The sequence below is a fragment of the Trichomycterus rosablanca genome, chromosome 3 (genome assembly GCF_030014385.1).
Source record: "Trichomycterus rosablanca isolate fTriRos1 chromosome 3, fTriRos1.hap1, whole genome shotgun sequence".
Lineage (NCBI taxonomy): Eukaryota > Metazoa > Chordata > Actinopteri > Siluriformes > Trichomycteridae > Trichomycterus > Trichomycterus rosablanca.
This window is the reverse complement of record NC_085990.1, coordinates 54,459,257-54,476,372: the sequence shown is the minus strand read 5'-3', so window position 1 is coordinate 54,476,372 and position 17,116 is coordinate 54,459,257. Positions and strand designations below refer to the sequence as shown.

The following is a 17,116-nucleotide window of genomic DNA, read 5'->3' as shown; positions in this document are numbered from 1 at the left end:
TCCTTGCCTGGTTGTACAGCGCCCGATCCCCACTTCTATATGCTACCTCCTTAGACCGGCGCAGCTGTTTCAATTTGGCATTAAACCAGGGCTTGTCATTATTATATTTAATGCGAGTCCTGGTGGGAACACAGATGTCTTCACAAAAGCTGATGTAAGATGTCACAGTGTCCGTGTGTTGTATGCAAGACATGGGTTTCAGCTGTCGCATTCCTTGTGTCAAGCCACTCTTGAACAAGAGACGGCGTCAGAAGCGTCTCACCTGGGTTAAAGACAAAAAGGACTGGACTGCTGCTGAGTGGTCCAAAGTTATGTTCTCTGATGAAAGTAAATTTTGCATCACCTTTGGAAATCAAGGTCCCAGAGTCTGGAGGAAGAGAGGAGAGGCACAGAATCCACGTTGCTTGAGGTCCAGTGTAAAGTTTCCACAGTCAGTGATGGTTTGGAGTGCCATGTCATCTGCTGGTGTTGGTCCACTGTGTTTTCTGAGGTCCAAGGTCAACGCAGCCGTCTACCAGGAAGTTTTAGAGCACTTCATGCTTCCTGCTGCTGACCAACTTTATGGAGATGCAGATTTCATTTTCCAACAGGACTTGGCACCTGCACACAGTGCCAAAGCTACCAGTACCTGGTGTAAGGACCATGGTATCCCTGTTCTTAATTGGCCAGCAAACTCGCCTGACCTTAACCCTATAGAAAATCTATGGGGTATTGTGATATGCCAGACCCAACAATTCAGAAGAGCTGAAGGCCACCATCAGAGCAACCTGGGCTCTCATAACACCTGAGCAGTGCCACAGACTGATGGAGTCCATGCCACGCCGCATTGCTGCAGTAATCCAGGCAAAAGGAGCCTCAACTAAGTATTGAGTTCTGTACATGCTCATACTTTTCATCTTCATACTTTTCAGTTGGCCAACATTTCTAAAAATCCTTTTTTTGTATTGGTCTTAAGTAATATTCTAATTTTCTGAGATACTGAATTTGGGGTTTTCATTAGTTGTCAGTTATAATCATCAACATTAAAAGAAATAAACATTTGAAATATATCAGTCTGTGTGTAATGAATGAATATAATATACAAGTTTCACTTTTTGAATGGAATTACTGAAATAAATCAACTTTTTCATGATATTCTAATTTTATGACCAGCACCTGTAAGTGCCATCTGTACAATAGAGCGATACTCCAGTTCCGACGGAGACGCACAGTATATTTTCCGCAAATTACTGCCTATTACACCTCTGAAAAGCTCTGAAAGCAGGCTTCACTGGAGGTATGCGTTGAAGTAAGTCTGACTGAATGGGACGCAGCCAAACATACCGGCTGTCCAGCGAACGCTGCACAACAAAGCGGCCGAGCTGTTTGAGTACACCGGCAGAGAAGGCAGAGCCGCCCGGTTCACAGAGCATCCATGCCCGTTGGTTGAAATGCTGCTTCAGCCGAATCAGGGAACCTCCTCTTCTTCCTCGCTTTCTCCGGCGATGTTTTTGCCTGCTTGCCCGTTGCCCAGAGCAACGCAAACACCGGAACTCCGGAGGAACAGCAAACTCCAGCTCTGGTATAGTGAATAATTTTTGGGATTTAAACCCGTAACTTAATCTGGGAAACATTTCAAGTTGTGCTTGAATATAAAGCAAAGTTTCACGATCATAAGTAATGGCTGAAAAAACTTGACACATCTGAGACACACACAATAAAAACATAAGCACAACAGGTAGAAGCAGCCCTGAGACGTCGCCAAGCACCGGCACCATCTTCAAAGTTGAAGGTCAGGACTCTGTGCAGGCCAGTCAAGTGCTTCCTCACCAAACTGGCTCATCCACGTCTTCATGGACCTTGTGCTTTGTGCACTGGTGCACAGTCATGTTGGAACAGGAAGGGGCCATCCCCAAACTGTTCCCACAAAGTTGGGAGCATGAAATTGTCCAAAACCTCTTAATATGCTGAAGCATTAAGAGTTCCTTTCACTGGAACTAAGGGGTCGAGCCCAACTCCTGAAAAACAACCCCACACCATAATCCCCCCTCCACCACACTTTACACTCGGCACAATACAGTCAGACAGGTACCGTTCTCCTGGCAACCGCCAAACCCAGACTTAATAATAACAATAATACTGCTCCAGATGGTACAATTACAAAAGCCCAGAGACCAACAACTTCAGCAAATAAACTGGCAGAAAACTCTGGGGTAGATGCGTCCATCTCAGGATTATTTGAATTATGGTTTGGGAAATGGAAATAGAGTCATGGTCTCTGTGATAACATCGCTGGCTGTGATGTCAGGGGTCCTAGTTCTCTTTGGCTGCTGTATCATTCCCTGCATCAAGAGCCTGACCACAAGACTAACTGAAACAGCATTGACAGAGAAAATACAATACCAAATTATTAAGATTAAAGAAAACCAGGAAAGAGATCAAAACATGGACTGGAAACCACCTTATGCAAAAGAAGATTATTATCCACCAGAAGATGATAAAACCAGGATTTGACTAACAGTAATCCATGGTGATCTTTTTATCTGAAAGTCATTCTTTAGCACACTGTGTTGCTGCAGATCTAGCAATGGGAGCTGGCATCTCAGTGGACTTTAAGAGGAGATTTAAAGGAGATTAGGCAGAGTTTCAGAGCTAAGAAGACAAGGGAAAGGAACAAGACAATGTGCTGTTTTGAAAGACAACAGATACATACAGGGGTTGGACAAAATAACTGAAACACCTGTCATTTTAGTGTGGGAGGTTTCATGGCTAAATTGGACCAGTCTGGTGGCCAATCTTCATTAATTGCACATTGCACCAGTAAGAGCAGAGTGTGAAGGTTCAATTAGCAGGGTAAGAGCACAGTTTTGCTCAAAATATTGCAATGCACACAACATTATGGGTGACATACCAGAGTTCAAAAGAGGACAAATTGTTGGTGCACGTCTTGCTGGCGCATCTGTGACCAAGACAGCAAGTCTTTGTGATGTATCAAGAGCCACGGTATCCAGTGTAATGTCAGCATACCACCAAGAAGGACAAACCACATCCAACAGGATTAACTGTGGACGCAAGAGGAAGCTGTCTGAAAGGGATGTTCGGGTGCTAACCCGGATTGTATCCAAAAAACATAAAACCACGGCTGCCCAAATCACGGCAGAATTAAATGTGCACCTCAACTCTCCTGTTTCCACCAGAACTGTCCGTCGGGAGCTCCACAGGGTCAATATACACGGCCGGGCTGCTATAGCCAAACCTTTGGTCACTCGTGCCAATGCCAAACGTCGGTTTCAATGGTGCAAGGAGCGCAAATCTTGGGCTGTGGACAATGTGAAACATGTATTGTTCTCTGATGAGTCCACCTTTACTGTTTTCCCCACATCCGGGAGAGTTACGGTGTGGAGAAGCCCCAAAGAAGCGTACCACCCAGACTGTTGCATGCCCAGAGTGAAGCATGGGGGTGGATCAGTGATGGTTTGGGCTGCCATATCATGGCATTCCCTTGGCCCAATACTTGTGCTAGATGGGCGCGTCACTGCCAAGGACTACCGAACCATTCTGGAGGACCATGTGCATCCAATGGCGGTGCCGTGTATCAGGATGACAATGCACCAATACACACAGCAAGACTGGTGAGAGATTGGTTTGATGAACATGAAAGTGAAGTTGAACATCTCCCATGGCCTGCACAGTCACCAGATCTAAATATTATTGAGCCACTTTGGGGTGTTTTGGAGAAGCGAGTCAGGAAATGTTTTCCTCCACCAGCATCACGTAGTGACCTGGCCACTATCCTGCAAGAAGAATGGCTTAAAATCCCTCTGACCACTGTGCAGGACTTGTATATGTCATTTCCAAGACGAATTGACGCTGTATTGGCCGCAAAAGGAGGTCCTACACCATACTAATAAATTATTGTGGTCTAAAACCAGGTGTTTCAGTTATTTTGTCCAACCCCTGTATCTCTGCGCTGTCGTCTTACAGGACGAATTTTAACTATATAACAGTTAATCTCAATATGGCATTCTATTAGAGAACCGAACTTTTATCCCTGGACAGTAAGCGACGGCTGCTTCCGGATATTTATAAGCGATGTGTTGCTTCAGGAATCGCCCAGCGTCCTCGTTATGTTCACCGTGGATCTAGCAGAAATCTATGCCGGTCTACAAGTGCTGATAATGATGGTCACATCACCACTATCTGGTCTACAACTCGTCACTGTTCAACAACAGCGGATGGGAATAAACATCCATAATCTACATCATGTGGAATATTCATCACCTATGATTCCTCGCTCACCGGTTTCCTCAAACCCGGAATTTTCTTCACTTAATTTAGCCTTAATAAATGTTTGATCAATAGTAAATAAAACCTTTATCCTTAATGACTTTTTTGTCTCCCACACCTTGGATTTTCTATTCTTGACCGAGACTTGGCTTACCTTAGGCGATTTAAGTCCGTTCGCGGAACTCTGCCCCAGTGACTGCAAGTTCTTTAATGTCCCCAGGACTACTGGTCGGGGTGGGGGACTAGCAATGATTTTTAGGGACAGTTTTAAAACCCGATTTCTGCCTGTAAAGCAATATTAAAGTTTTGAAGTATTAATGTGCAAAGTGGATTTATCTAGCCCCGTTCTCGTTGCACTTGTACACCGGCCCCCGAAAATGAATACTGATTTTATGAATGAATTCTCTGACTTTTTATCAACCTTAGTATCTAGCTCCGAGAAAGTTTTAATTATTAGTGATTTTAACATCCATGTTTGTTGCCCACAAAAACCTCCTGCTGGGAATTCTTACAGCTTATTGATTCATTTAATTTGTGTCAGTCTGTGACTGGCCCTACTCACGAGCGTTCTAGATCTTGTTTTATCACATGGTTTTCCTGTACATGACATTGAAGTACATGATATCAGTTTGTCTGACCACTACCCTGTCGTGTTTAAAGCTGCTATCCCACATTGTCTAACAAAACCCCTGCGAACTAATTACCACTCTCGCTCTTTTGGTCCTTATACCGCTGGTCAGTTTTCCGATGCAATTGCTCCCTGTACTAGCACCATTGAGAACCATCCTGAATCCTTTACTACTGATGAGCTGGTCTCTATCTTTAATGCTTCCTGTACAAGTATATTGGATTCCGTTGCGCCGATAAAATTTAGAAAGTCTAAAGTTGAAGCCCAGCCATGGTTTAACAAGGACACTCAAACTTTAAGGCATCAATGCAGAAAGGCAGAACGTAAGTGGAAGAAAAATAAACTGCAAATTTCCCACCAAATTCTAAAAGATTGCCTGGTTAAGTATCAGCACTCTCTAAAAACAGCCAGATCCAAATATTTTTCTGACATAATTTCCAAAAACTCTCATAACCCTAAGGTTTTGTTTAACACTATTAACTCTGTTTTGACTCCCCCTGCTATAATTTTTCAATCAGCTACTAATAAAACCTGTGAGGATTTTTTGGAATTCTTCACATCTAAAATTATCAGCCTTTGAGATCACACTCAACCCCAGGATTCTGACCCATCCTACTTACCGGAAAGCTCTGCAGTCCTAGACCAATTCGAGTCTTATTTGACTGACTTAATTACACACATGAAGCCCACATCCTCTTCTGTGGATGTAATGCCCACACCATTTCTTAAAAACACATGGGTCACAGTATCCTGTCAATAATCAACAGCTCTCTAATCAGTGGTACTGTTCCATCCTCCTTTAAACAAGCCGTCATCCAGCCGCTTTTAAAGAAGCCTAGCTTAGACTCTTCGGTTCTCAATAATTTCAGACCGATTTCTAAACTCCCCTTTCTTTCTAAGGTGTTAGAGAAAGTGGTTCTCAGTCAGCTGTTGTCGTTTAAGCGAAAATATCCTATTTGATACATTCCAGTCAGGTTTTAGAGCACACCACAGTACAGAGTCTGCTCTTCTCAAAGTCCTCAAGGATCTACTTTTGATTGTAGACTCTGGAAAGTGTGCTGCTTTAATTCTGCAGGACCTCAGTGCAGCATTTGATACATTAGAGCACAAAATTCTGCTGAAACGTCTGGAGTACGCAGCTGGCGTAAAGGGCACAGCTTTAAAATGGTTAGCCTCTTATCTAGAGGATAGAACAATTTCGGTTAATATTCGGTTTATATTGGTAAGAATTCCCAGCAGGAGGTTTTTGTGGGCAACAAACATGGATGTTAAAATCCCCTATAATTAAGACTTTCTCTGAGCTATATTCCTCCAAGACAGCAACCGTCAGTTCTGGAGTACCTCAGGGCTCTGTCTTGGGCCCTGTGTTGTTCTCACTATATATGCTTCCACTTGGATCTATTTTTCAAAAATGCAATATTTCCTATCATTGCTATGCAGATGACACACAGCTCTACCTTCCTTTGACAGCTACCAACAATAGTGCCATCAACCATATCCTGGGCTGTCTCAATGACATTAAATGCTGGATGTCAAATAATTTCCTTCAGTTAAATAATGACAAAACCGAGGTCATCATAATTGGTCATACCAATACCACCACTTCCACTCTGTCCCGCCTACAGCTTGTTCAAAACGCGGCTGCTCGGTTACTCACAGGTACGAAGAAAAGGGAGCACATCTCACCCATCCTGGCCTCTCTTCATTGGCTCCCAGTAAAATATCGCATAGAATTTAAGGTTCTTTTATTCGTATATAAGGCTCTCCATGGTGTAGCCCCATCCTATATTTTTGACCTTATTTGCCCCCACTCTACCGCCAGAATCCTGAGATCTTCTGACCAGCTGCTTTTGCCTGTCCCACATTCAGATGAGGTCCAAAGGTGATCGGGCTTTCTCTGTGGCTGCCCCAAAACTTTGGAACAGCTTGCCTCTTTTTATTAAGACATCCCCTACAGTTGATCGTTTTAAATCCAATTTGAAGACCTATTTATTTTCACAGGCTTTTTTTCTGTTATATTTACTCTGATTTTATTTTGCTATATATCTTTTACTTCATTTTATTTCACTGGCTTGTTGTACTATTGTTTCAACTGATTGTTTTATTATTGTTTGATTTTATTGTACAGTGCCTTGGGAGACCCTTTGGGTCTTTGAAGGCGCTTTATAAATAAACCTGACTTGACTTATCATCTCACCTCAGTATCTCCAGTTTACAGTGTGTGTGTGTGTGTGTGTGTGTGTGTGCATCTCACTTCAGTATCTCCAGTGTACAGTGTGGATTCTTCAGTCCCTCAGAGAGCAGCTTCACTCCTGAATCCTGCAGGTTATTGCTACTCAGGTTCAGATCTCTCAGATTGGAGGAGTTTGAACTGAGAACTGAGGACAGAGCTGCACAACTTTCATCTGTTAGATTACTCTGATCAACCCTGAGAAAGAAAATATTAAACATTAGATTCACACTATTCACACACACAAACACACACACAAATCTGTTTTTATTTCCTTTAGGTAATTAAATTTTTTCCAGTTAACTAAAACATGCAGAATGTGGATTGACTGCTCTAAAAGTGAACCTGTGATGGACTGGGACCTGCACTAGATGCACTGTGGCCTTGACCATGACAGAATGGTAGTTGAAAATAAACAGTAAAGTTCAGAGCATAGAAACTAGAAGTGAAAGATTTTGTTCACGTGATCAGTTGAAGCTCCTGAATGCAGTGGATCCTCATCAGCTAAAGATCACTGAGAGTGATCCACATTTTAAAGAGACTCAAATACAAACATGAAACAAAGTCATTAAAATCTAACAGTCTGGAGAAAAGTTACAAAGCCATTGTTAAAGCTCTGGGACTCCAGCGAACCACGGTCAGAGTCATTATCTACAAATGGAGAACACTTTAAATCTTCCCAGCACTCACCTCAGGAGCTCCAGTTTACAATGTGAGTGTGTGTGTGTGTTATAATCTCACCCCAGTATCTCCAGTTTACAGCGTGTGTGTGTGTGTGTTATAATCTCACCCCAGTATCTCCAGTTTACAGCGTGTGTGTGTTTGTGTGTGTTATAATCTCACCTCAGTATCTCCAGTTTACAGTGTGTGTGTGTGTGTGTGTTATAATCTCACCTCAGTATCTACAGTTTACAGTGTGTGTGTGTGTGTGTGTGTGTTATAATCTCACCTCAGTATCTCCAGTTTACAGTGTGTGTGTGTGTGTGTTATAATCTCACCTCAGTATCTCCAGTTTAGTGTGTGTGTTATAATCTCACCTCAGTATCTCCAGTTTACAGTGTGTGTGTGTGTGTGTGTGTTATAATCTCACCTCAGTATCTCCAGTTTACAGTGTGTGTGTGTGTGTTATAATCTCACCTCAGTATCTCCAGTTTACAGTGTGTGTGTGTGTTTGTGTGTGTTATAATCTAACCTCAGTATCTCCAGTTTACAGTGTGTGTGTGTGAGTGTTATAATCTCACCTCAGTATCTCCAGTTTACAGTGTGTGTGTGTGTTATAATCTCACCTCAGTATCTCCAGTATACAGTGTGTGTGTGTGTGTGTGTCTGTGTGTGTGTTATAATCTCACCTCAGTATCTCCAGTTTACAGTGTGTGTGTGTGTGTGTGTGTGTGTGTGTGTGTTATAATCTCACCTCAGTATCTCCAGTTTACAGTGTGTGTGTGTGTGTTATAATCTCACCTCAGTATCTCCAGTATACTGTGTGTGTGTGTGTGTGTGTGTGTGTTATAATCTCACCCCAGTATCTCCAGTTTACAGTGTGTGTGTGTGTTATAATCTCACCTCAGTATCTCCAGTTTACAGTGTGTGTGTGTGTTATAATCTCACCTCAGTATCTCCAGTTTACAGTGTGTGTGTGTGTGTGTGTGTTATAATCTCACCTCAGTATCTCCAGTATACAGTGTGTGTGTGTGTGTGTTATAATCTGACCCCAGTATCTCCAGTTTACAGTGTGTGTGTGTGTGTTATAATCTCACCTCAGTATCTCCAGTTTACAGTGTGTGTGTGTGTGTGTGTTATAATCTCACCTCAGTATCTCCAGTTTACAGTGTGTGTGTGTGTTATAATCTCACCTCAGTATCTCCAGTTTACAGTGTGTGTGTGTGTGTTATAATCTCACCTCAGTATCTCCAGTATACAGTGTGTGTGTTATAATCTCACCTCAGTATCTCCAGTTTACAGTGTGTGTGTGTGTTATAATTTCACCTCAGTATCTCCAGTTTACAGTGTGTGTGTGTGTTATAATCTCACCTCAGTATCTCCAGTTTACAGTGTGTGTGTGTGTTATAATCTCACCTCAGTATCTCCAGTTTACAGTGTGTGTGTGTGTGTGTTAATCTCACCTCAGTATCTCCAGTTTACAGTGTGTGTGTGTGTGTTATAATCTCACCTCAGTATCTCCAGTTTACAGTGTGTGTGTGTTATAATCTCACCTCAGTATCTCCAGTTTACAGTGTGTGTGTGTGTTATAATTTCACCTCAGTATCTCCAGTTTACAGTGTGTGTGTGTGTTATAATCTCACCCCAGTATATCCAGTTTACAGTGTGTGTGTGTGTGTGTTATAATCTAACCTCAGTATGTCCAGTTTACAGTGTGTGTGTGTGTGTGTGTGAGTGTGTTATAATCTCACCCCAGTATCTCCAGTTTACAGTGTGTGTGTGTGTGTGTGTGTTATAATCTCACCTCAGTATCTCCAGTGTACAGTGTGTGTGTGTGTGTGTGTGTGTTATAATCTCACCTCAGTATCTCCAGTTTACAGTGTGTGTGTGTGTTATAATCTCACCTCAGTATCTCCAGTTTACAGTGTGTGTGTGTGTGTGTGTGTGTTATAATCTAACCTCAGTATCTCCAGTATACAGTATGTGTGTGTGTGTTATAATCTCACCTCAGTATCTCCAGTATACAGTGTGTGTGTGTGTTATAATCTGACCCCAGTATCTCCAGTTTACAGTGCGTGTGTGTGTGTGTGTGTGTGTTATAATCTCACCTCAGTATCTCCAGTTTACAGTGTGTGTGTGTGTGTTATAATCTCACCTCAGTATCTCCAGTTTACAGTGTGTGTGTGTGTGTGTGTGTTAAAATCTCACCTCAGTATCTCCAGTTTACAGTGTGTGTGTGTGTGTGTTATAATCTCACCTCAGTATCTCCAGTTTACAGTGTGTGTGTGTGTGTTATAATCTCACCTCAGTATCTCCAGTTTACAGTGTGTGTGTGTGTGTTATAATCTCACCTCAGTAACTCCAGTTTACAGTGTGTGTGTTATAATCTCACCTCAGTATCTCCAGTTTACAGTGTGTGTGTGTGTGTTATAATCTCACCCCAGTATATCCAGTTTAGTGTGTGTGTGTGTTATAATCTCACCTCAGTACGTCCAGTTTACAGTGTGTGTGTGTCATAATCTCACCTCAGTATCTGCAGTGTACAGTGTGTGTGTGTGTGTGTGTATTATAATCTCACCCCAGTATCTCCAGTTTACAGTGTGTGTGTGTGTGTGTCATAATCTCACCTCAGTATCTGCAGTGTACAGTGTGTGTGTGTGTGTGTGTATTATAATCTCAACCCAGTATCTCCAGTTTACAGTGTGTGTGTGTGTGTGTGTGTGTGTGTTAAAATCTCACCTCAGTATCTCCAGTGTACAGTGTGTGTGTGTGTGTTATAATCTCACCTCAGTATCTCCAGTGTACAGTGTGTGTGTGTGTTATAATCTCACCTCAGTATCTCCAGTTTACAGTGTGTGTGTGTGTGTGTGTGTGTGTGTGTGTTAAAATCTCACCTCAGTATCTCCAGTGTACAGTGTGTGTGTGTGTGTTATAATCTCACCTCAGTATCTCCAGTTTGCAGTGTGTGTGTGTGTGTGTTATAATCTCACCTCAGTATCTCCAATTAACAGTGTGTGTGTGTGTGTGTTATAATCTCACCTCAGTATGTCCAGTTTACAGTGTGTGTGTGTGTGTGTGTTATAATCTCACATCAGTATCTCCAGTGTACAGTGTGTGTGTGTGAGTGTGTTATAATCTCACCTCAGTATCTCCAGTGTAGTGTGTTTGTGTGTGTGTGTGTGAGAGAGAGAGTGTGTTATAATCTCAACCCAGTATCTCCAGTTTACAGTGTGTGTGTGTGTGTGTGTTATAATCTCACCCCAGTATCTCCAGTTTACAGTGTGTGTGTTAAAATCTCACCTCAGTATCTCCAGTGTACAGTGTGTGTGTGTGTGAGTGTGTGTTATAATCTCACCTCAGTATCTCCAGTGTAGTGTGTGTGTGTTTGTGTGTTATAATCTCACCCCAGTATCTCCAGTTTACAGTGTGTGTGTTAAAATCTCACCTCAGTATCTCCAGTGTACAGTGTGTGTGTGTGTGAGTGTGTGTTATAATCTCACCTCAGTATCTCCAGTGTAGTGTGTGTGTGTTTGTGTGTTATAATCTCACCCCAGTATCTCCAGTTTACAGTGTGTGTGTGTTAAAATCTCACCTCATTATCTCCAGTTTACAGTGTGTGTGTGTGTGTGTGTTATAATCTCACCTCAGTATCTCCAGTATACAGTGTGTGTGTGTGTGTGTTATAATCTCACCTCAGTATTTCCAGTTTACAGTGTGTGTGTGTTATAATCTCACCTCAGTATCTCCAGTGTACAGTGTGTGTGTGTGTTATAATCTCACCCCAGTATCTCCAGTTTACAGTGTGTGTGTGTGTTATAATCTCACCTCAATCTCACCTCATTATCTCCAGTGTACAGTGTGTGTGTGTGTGTGTTATAATCTCACCCCAGTATCTCCAGTTTACAGTGTGTGTGTGTGTGTGTGTTATAATCTCACCTCAGTATCTCCAGTATACAGTGTGTGTGTGTGTGTGTTATAATCTCACCTCAGTATCTCCAGTGTACAGTGTGTGTGTTATAATCTCACCCCAGTATCTCCAGTGTAGTGTGTGTGTGTGTTATAATCTCACCCCAGTATCTCCAGTTTACAGTGTGTGTGTGTGTTATAATCTCACCTCAGTATCTCCAGTTTACAGTGTGTGTTATAATCTCACCCCAGTATCTCCAGTTTACAGTGTGTGTGTGTGTGTTTGTTATAATCTCACCTCAGTATCTCCAGTGTACAGTGTGTGTTATAATCTCACCCCAGTATCTCCAGTGTAGTGTGTGTGTGTGTTATAATCTCACCCCAGTATCTCCAGTTTACAGTGTGTGTGTGTGTTATAATCTCACCCCAGTATCTCCAGTGTGCAGTGTGTGTGTGTTATAATCTCACCTCAGTATCTCCAGTGTACAGTGTGTGTGTGTGTGTGTGTTATAATCTCACCTCAGTATCTCCAGTTTACAGTGTGTGTGTTATAATCTCACCCCAGTATCTCCAGTTTACAGTGTGTGTGTGTGTGTTTGTTATAATCTCACCCCAGTATCTCCAGATTACAGTGTGTGTGTGTGTTATAATCTCACCCCAGTATCTCCAGTTTACAGTGTGTGTGTGTGTGTGTTATAATCTCACCTCAGTATTACCAGATTACAGTGTGTGTGTGTGTGTGTGTTATAATCTCACCTCAGTATCTCCAGTTTACAGTGTGTGTGTGTGTGTGTGTGTGTGTGTTATAATCTCACCTCAGTATCTCCAGTTTAGTGTGTGTGTGTGTGTGTGTGTTATAATCTCACCTCAGTATCTCCAGTATACAGTGTGTGTGTGTGTGTGTGTTATAATCTCAACCCAGTATCTCCAGTATACAGTGTGTGTGTGTGTGTGTGTTATAATCTCACCTCAGTATATCCAGTAAACTGTGTGTGTGTGTGTGTGTGTGTGTTATAATCTCACCTCAGTATCTCCAGTTTACAGTGTGTGTGTGTTTGTGTGTGTTATAATCTCACCCCAGTATCTCCAGTTTACAGTGTGTGTGTGTTTGTGTGTGTTATAATCTCACCTCAGTATCTCCAGTTTACAGTGTGTGTGTGTGTTTGTGTGTGTTATAATCTCACCTCAGTATCTCCAGTTTACAGTGTGTGTGTGTTTGTGTGTGTTATAATCTAACCTCAGTATCTCCAGTTTACAGTGTGTGTGTGTGTTATAATCTCACCTCAGTATCTCCAGTTTACAGTGTGTGTGTGTGTGTGTGTGTGTGTGTGTTATAATCTCACCTCAGTATCTCCAGTTTACAGTGTGTGTGTGTGTGTGTTATAATCTCACCTCAGTATCTCCAGTTTACAGTGTGTGTGTGTGTGTGTGTGTGTGTGTTATAATCTCACCTCAGTATCTCCAGTATACAGTGTGTGTGTGTGTTTTATAATCTCACCTCAGTATCTCCAGTATACTGTGTGTGTGTGTGTGTTATAATCTCACCCCAGTATCTCCAGTTTACAGTGTGTGTGTGTGTTATAATCTCACCTCAGTATCTCCAGTTTACAGTGTGTGTGTGTGTTATAATCTCACCTCAGTATCTCCAGTTTACAGTGTGTGTGTGTGTGTGTTATAATCTCACCTCAGTATCTCCAGTATACAGTGTGTGTGTGTGTTATAATCTGACCCCAGTATCTCCAGTTTACAGTGTGTGTGTGTGTGTTATAATCTCACCTCAGTATCTCCAGTTTACAGTGTGTGTGTGTGTGTGTTATAATCTCACCTCAGTATCTCCAGTTTACAGTGTGTGTGTGTGTGTGTGTGTGTGTGTGTTATAATCTCACCTCAGTATCTCCAGTTTACAGTGTGTGTGTGTGTGTGTTATAATCTCACCTCAGTATCTCCAGTTTACAGTGTGTGTGTGTGTTATAATCTCACCTCAGTATCTCCAGTATACAGTGTGTGTGTTATAATCTCACCTCAGTATCTCCAGTTTACAGTGTGTGTGTGTGTGTTATAATCTCACCTCAGTATCTCCAGTTTACAGTGTGTGTGTGTGTTATAATCTCACCTCAGTATTACCAGATTACAGTGTGTGTGTGTGTGTGTTATAATCTCACCTCTGTATTACCAGATTACAGTGTGTGTGTGTGTTATAATCTCACCCCAGTATCTCCAGATTACAGTGTGTGTGTGTGTGTATTATAATCTCACCTCAGTATCTCCAGTTTACAGTGTGTGTGTGTGTGTGTGTGTGTGTGTTATAATCTCACCCCAGTATCTCCAGATTACAGTGTGTGTGTGTGTTATAATCTCACCCCAGTATCTCCAGTTTAGTGTGTGTGTGTGTGTGTTATAATCTCACCTCAGTATCTCCAGTGTACAGTGTGTGTGTGTGTGTGTTATAATCTCACCCCAGTATCTCCAGTTTACAGTGTGTGTGTGTGTGTGTGTTATAATCTCACCTCAGTATCTCCAGTTTACAGTGTGTGTGTGTGTGTGTGTGTTATAATCTCACCTCAGTATCTCCAGTGTACAGTGTGTATGAATTATTTACACAATATTGTAAACGACAATGTTAGCTATATTGAGTATGTCTATGATACACAGGTTACCAGTTGAGAACGCTTAAAACGGAGCACGAAATTGTGCTGCTCTCTTTCACCCATGAGCGACAAAAGCAAAAACACAGAAATGACTCTTTTCAAATGAATCATTTATTGCTCCTATCTGTGGTAAAGATTCGTTTTGCTCACTCTATTTTATTATAGAGTCGTGCGTAAACAACTTCACGGATCAGTGCATTTGATCCAGAGGTTCAGTCATGGTTCAGGCCTTGAAAAACAGCTGTATAAACCCGTCAGGGCTTCTGAATTCAGATTTTGGGTAAAATTTCAGTTCCTCTAATTTAAAACAATATATGCTATTTTTTGCATTTCTTCAATGTGCATCATTTGCTTGAGCTGGCAATGAAAACTTTTTCTTTATTGGTTGTAGAGGTATAAGTGACTGCTTAAATAACGAATTACCAGTTTCAGCTTTTAACCGTAAAAGCCGAAAGAATAAATGATCTGTTGGATATAGATTTATACACTGCCCGGCCAAAAAAGGTCACCACCTGGATTTAACTAAGCAAATCGGTAGGAGCCTCCCATTGGATAATTACTGCATGGGTGATTATGTTTCAGCTGGCAACAAGTTATTTAACCCTAACTGATGCAGTAAGTAGCTTCTCATTTGTTAAACAACCATGTGGAAAGACACATCCTGTGGTCATGGAAAAGATCTTAATCTGTTTCAGAAGGGTCAAATTATTGGCATCAAGCAGAGAAAACATCTAAGGAAAAGATGAAACGACTAAAATCGGGTTAAGAACTGTCCAGCGCATTATTAAAAAGTGGAAGGACAGTGGGGGGGGGGGGGGGGGGGCATCATCTTTGAGGAAGGAATGTGGTCAGAAAAACATCTTGAATGATCCGATGACTTAAACGTTTGGTGAAATCAGATGGTAGAAAAACTCCAGTAGAACTCAGGGATGTTTAATAGTGACATGCTCAGTGTGAAGGGAACTTAAGGGATTGGGACTAAACAGCTGTGCAGCCTCAAGAAAACCACTCGTCAGTGAGGCTAACCAGCAAAAACGGCTTCAATTTGCTAGGGAGCATAAAGATTAGACTGTGGAGCAATGGAAGAAGGTCATGTGGTCTGATAAGTCCAGATTTACCCTGTTCCAGAGTGATGGGTGCATCAGGGTAAGAAGAGAGGCGGCTGAAGTGATGCACCCATCATGCCTAGTGCCTACCGTACAAGCCTGTGGGGGCGGTGCTATGATCTGGGGTCGCTGCAGTCGGTCAGGGTCCAGGTTCAGCAATGTTATGTGCTCAAAGAATGAGGTCAGCTGACCACCTGAATATACTGAACCACCAGGTTATTCCATCAATTGATTTTTTCTTCCCTGATGGCACGGGCATATTCCAAGATGACGATGCCAGGATTCATTGAACTCAAATTGTGAGAGAGCTTCAGGGAGCGTGAGACATCCTTTTCACACATGGATCGGCCACCACAAAGTCCAGACCTGAACCCCATTGAGAATCTTTGGGATGTGCTGGAGAAGACTTTGTGCAGTGGTCCAAATCTCCCATCATCAATACACTGTGTGCAGAATTATTAGGCAAGTGAGTATTTTGACCATATCATAATTTTTAAGAATCTTTTTCAACTCCAAGCTGTATAAACTTGAATGCTTATTGTATTTAAGCACATCAGGTATTGTGTATTTGTGTAATGTGGGAGGGTGTAGCCTAAGGAGATCAACACCCTATATTAAGGTGTGCATAATTATTAGGCAGCTTCTTTTTCTCAGGCAAAATGGGCCAAAAAATAGATTTAAGTGACTCTGAAAAGTAAAAAATTGTAAAAAGTCTTTCAGAGGGATGCAGCACTATTGAAATTGCTAAGATATTGGGCCGTGATCACAAAACCATCCAACGTTTTGTTGCAAATAGTCAACAGGGTCAAAAGAAACATGTTAAGAAAAAAAGATGCAAATTAACTGCCAAAGATTTGAGAAGAATCAAACGTTAAGGTACCAGGAACCATTATCCTCCAGTGGTGTCATTTTCCAGAACTGCAACCTAACTGGAGTGCCCAGAAGTACAAGGTGTTCAGTGCTCAGAGACATGGCCAAGGTAAGGAAAGCTGAAACCAGACCACCACTGAACAAGACAAATAAGTTAAATCGTCAAGACTGGGCCAAGAAATATCTGAGGACAGATTTTTCAAAGGTTTTATGGACTGATGAGATGAAAGTGACTCTTGACGGACCAGATGGATGGGCCCGTGGCTGGATCAGTAACAGGCACAGAGCTCCTCTTCTACTCAGACGCCAGCAAGGTGGAGGTGGGGTACTGCTATGGGCTGGTATTATTAAAGATAAGCTAGTTGAACCTTTCTGGGTTGAAGATGGACTCAAAATCAACTCCCAAACCTACTGCCAGTTTTTAGAAGACACTTTCTTCAAGCAGTGGTACAGGAAAATATCTACATCTTTCAAGAAGACCATGATTTTTATGCAGGATAATTCTCAATCGCATGCATTAAAGTACTCCACTGCATGGCTAGCCAGTAAAGGCCTAAAAGATGAAAGAATAATGACATGGCCCCCTTCCTCACCTGACCTAAACCCTATTGAGAACTTGTGGGCCCTTCTTAAATTGGAGATTTACAGTGAAGGAAAACAATACACCTCTCTGAACAGTGTCTGGGAGGCTGTGGTTGCTGCTGCACAAAAATTTGATCATCAACAGATCAGGAAACTGACAGACTCCAATGGAAGGTTTTTGGCTGTTATTAAAAAGAAGGGTGGCTATATTGGTCACTGT

General features: G+C 42.0%; 1 protein-coding gene across 1 annotated transcript in view; it reads right to left on the bottom strand.

Moving 5' to 3' along the window:
• LOC134309979 (NACHT, LRR and PYD domains-containing protein 12-like) overlaps positions 1–17,116 on the bottom strand; it is a 112,326-nt gene that overhangs the window by 27,509 nt on the left and 67,701 nt on the right. The window contains exon 11 of the mRNA XM_062991483.1: positions 7,149–7,322. Within this exon, the coding sequence (XP_062847553.1) occupies positions 7,149–7,322 (174 nt within the window). The remainder of the gene's footprint in view (positions 1–7,148; positions 7,323–17,116) is intronic.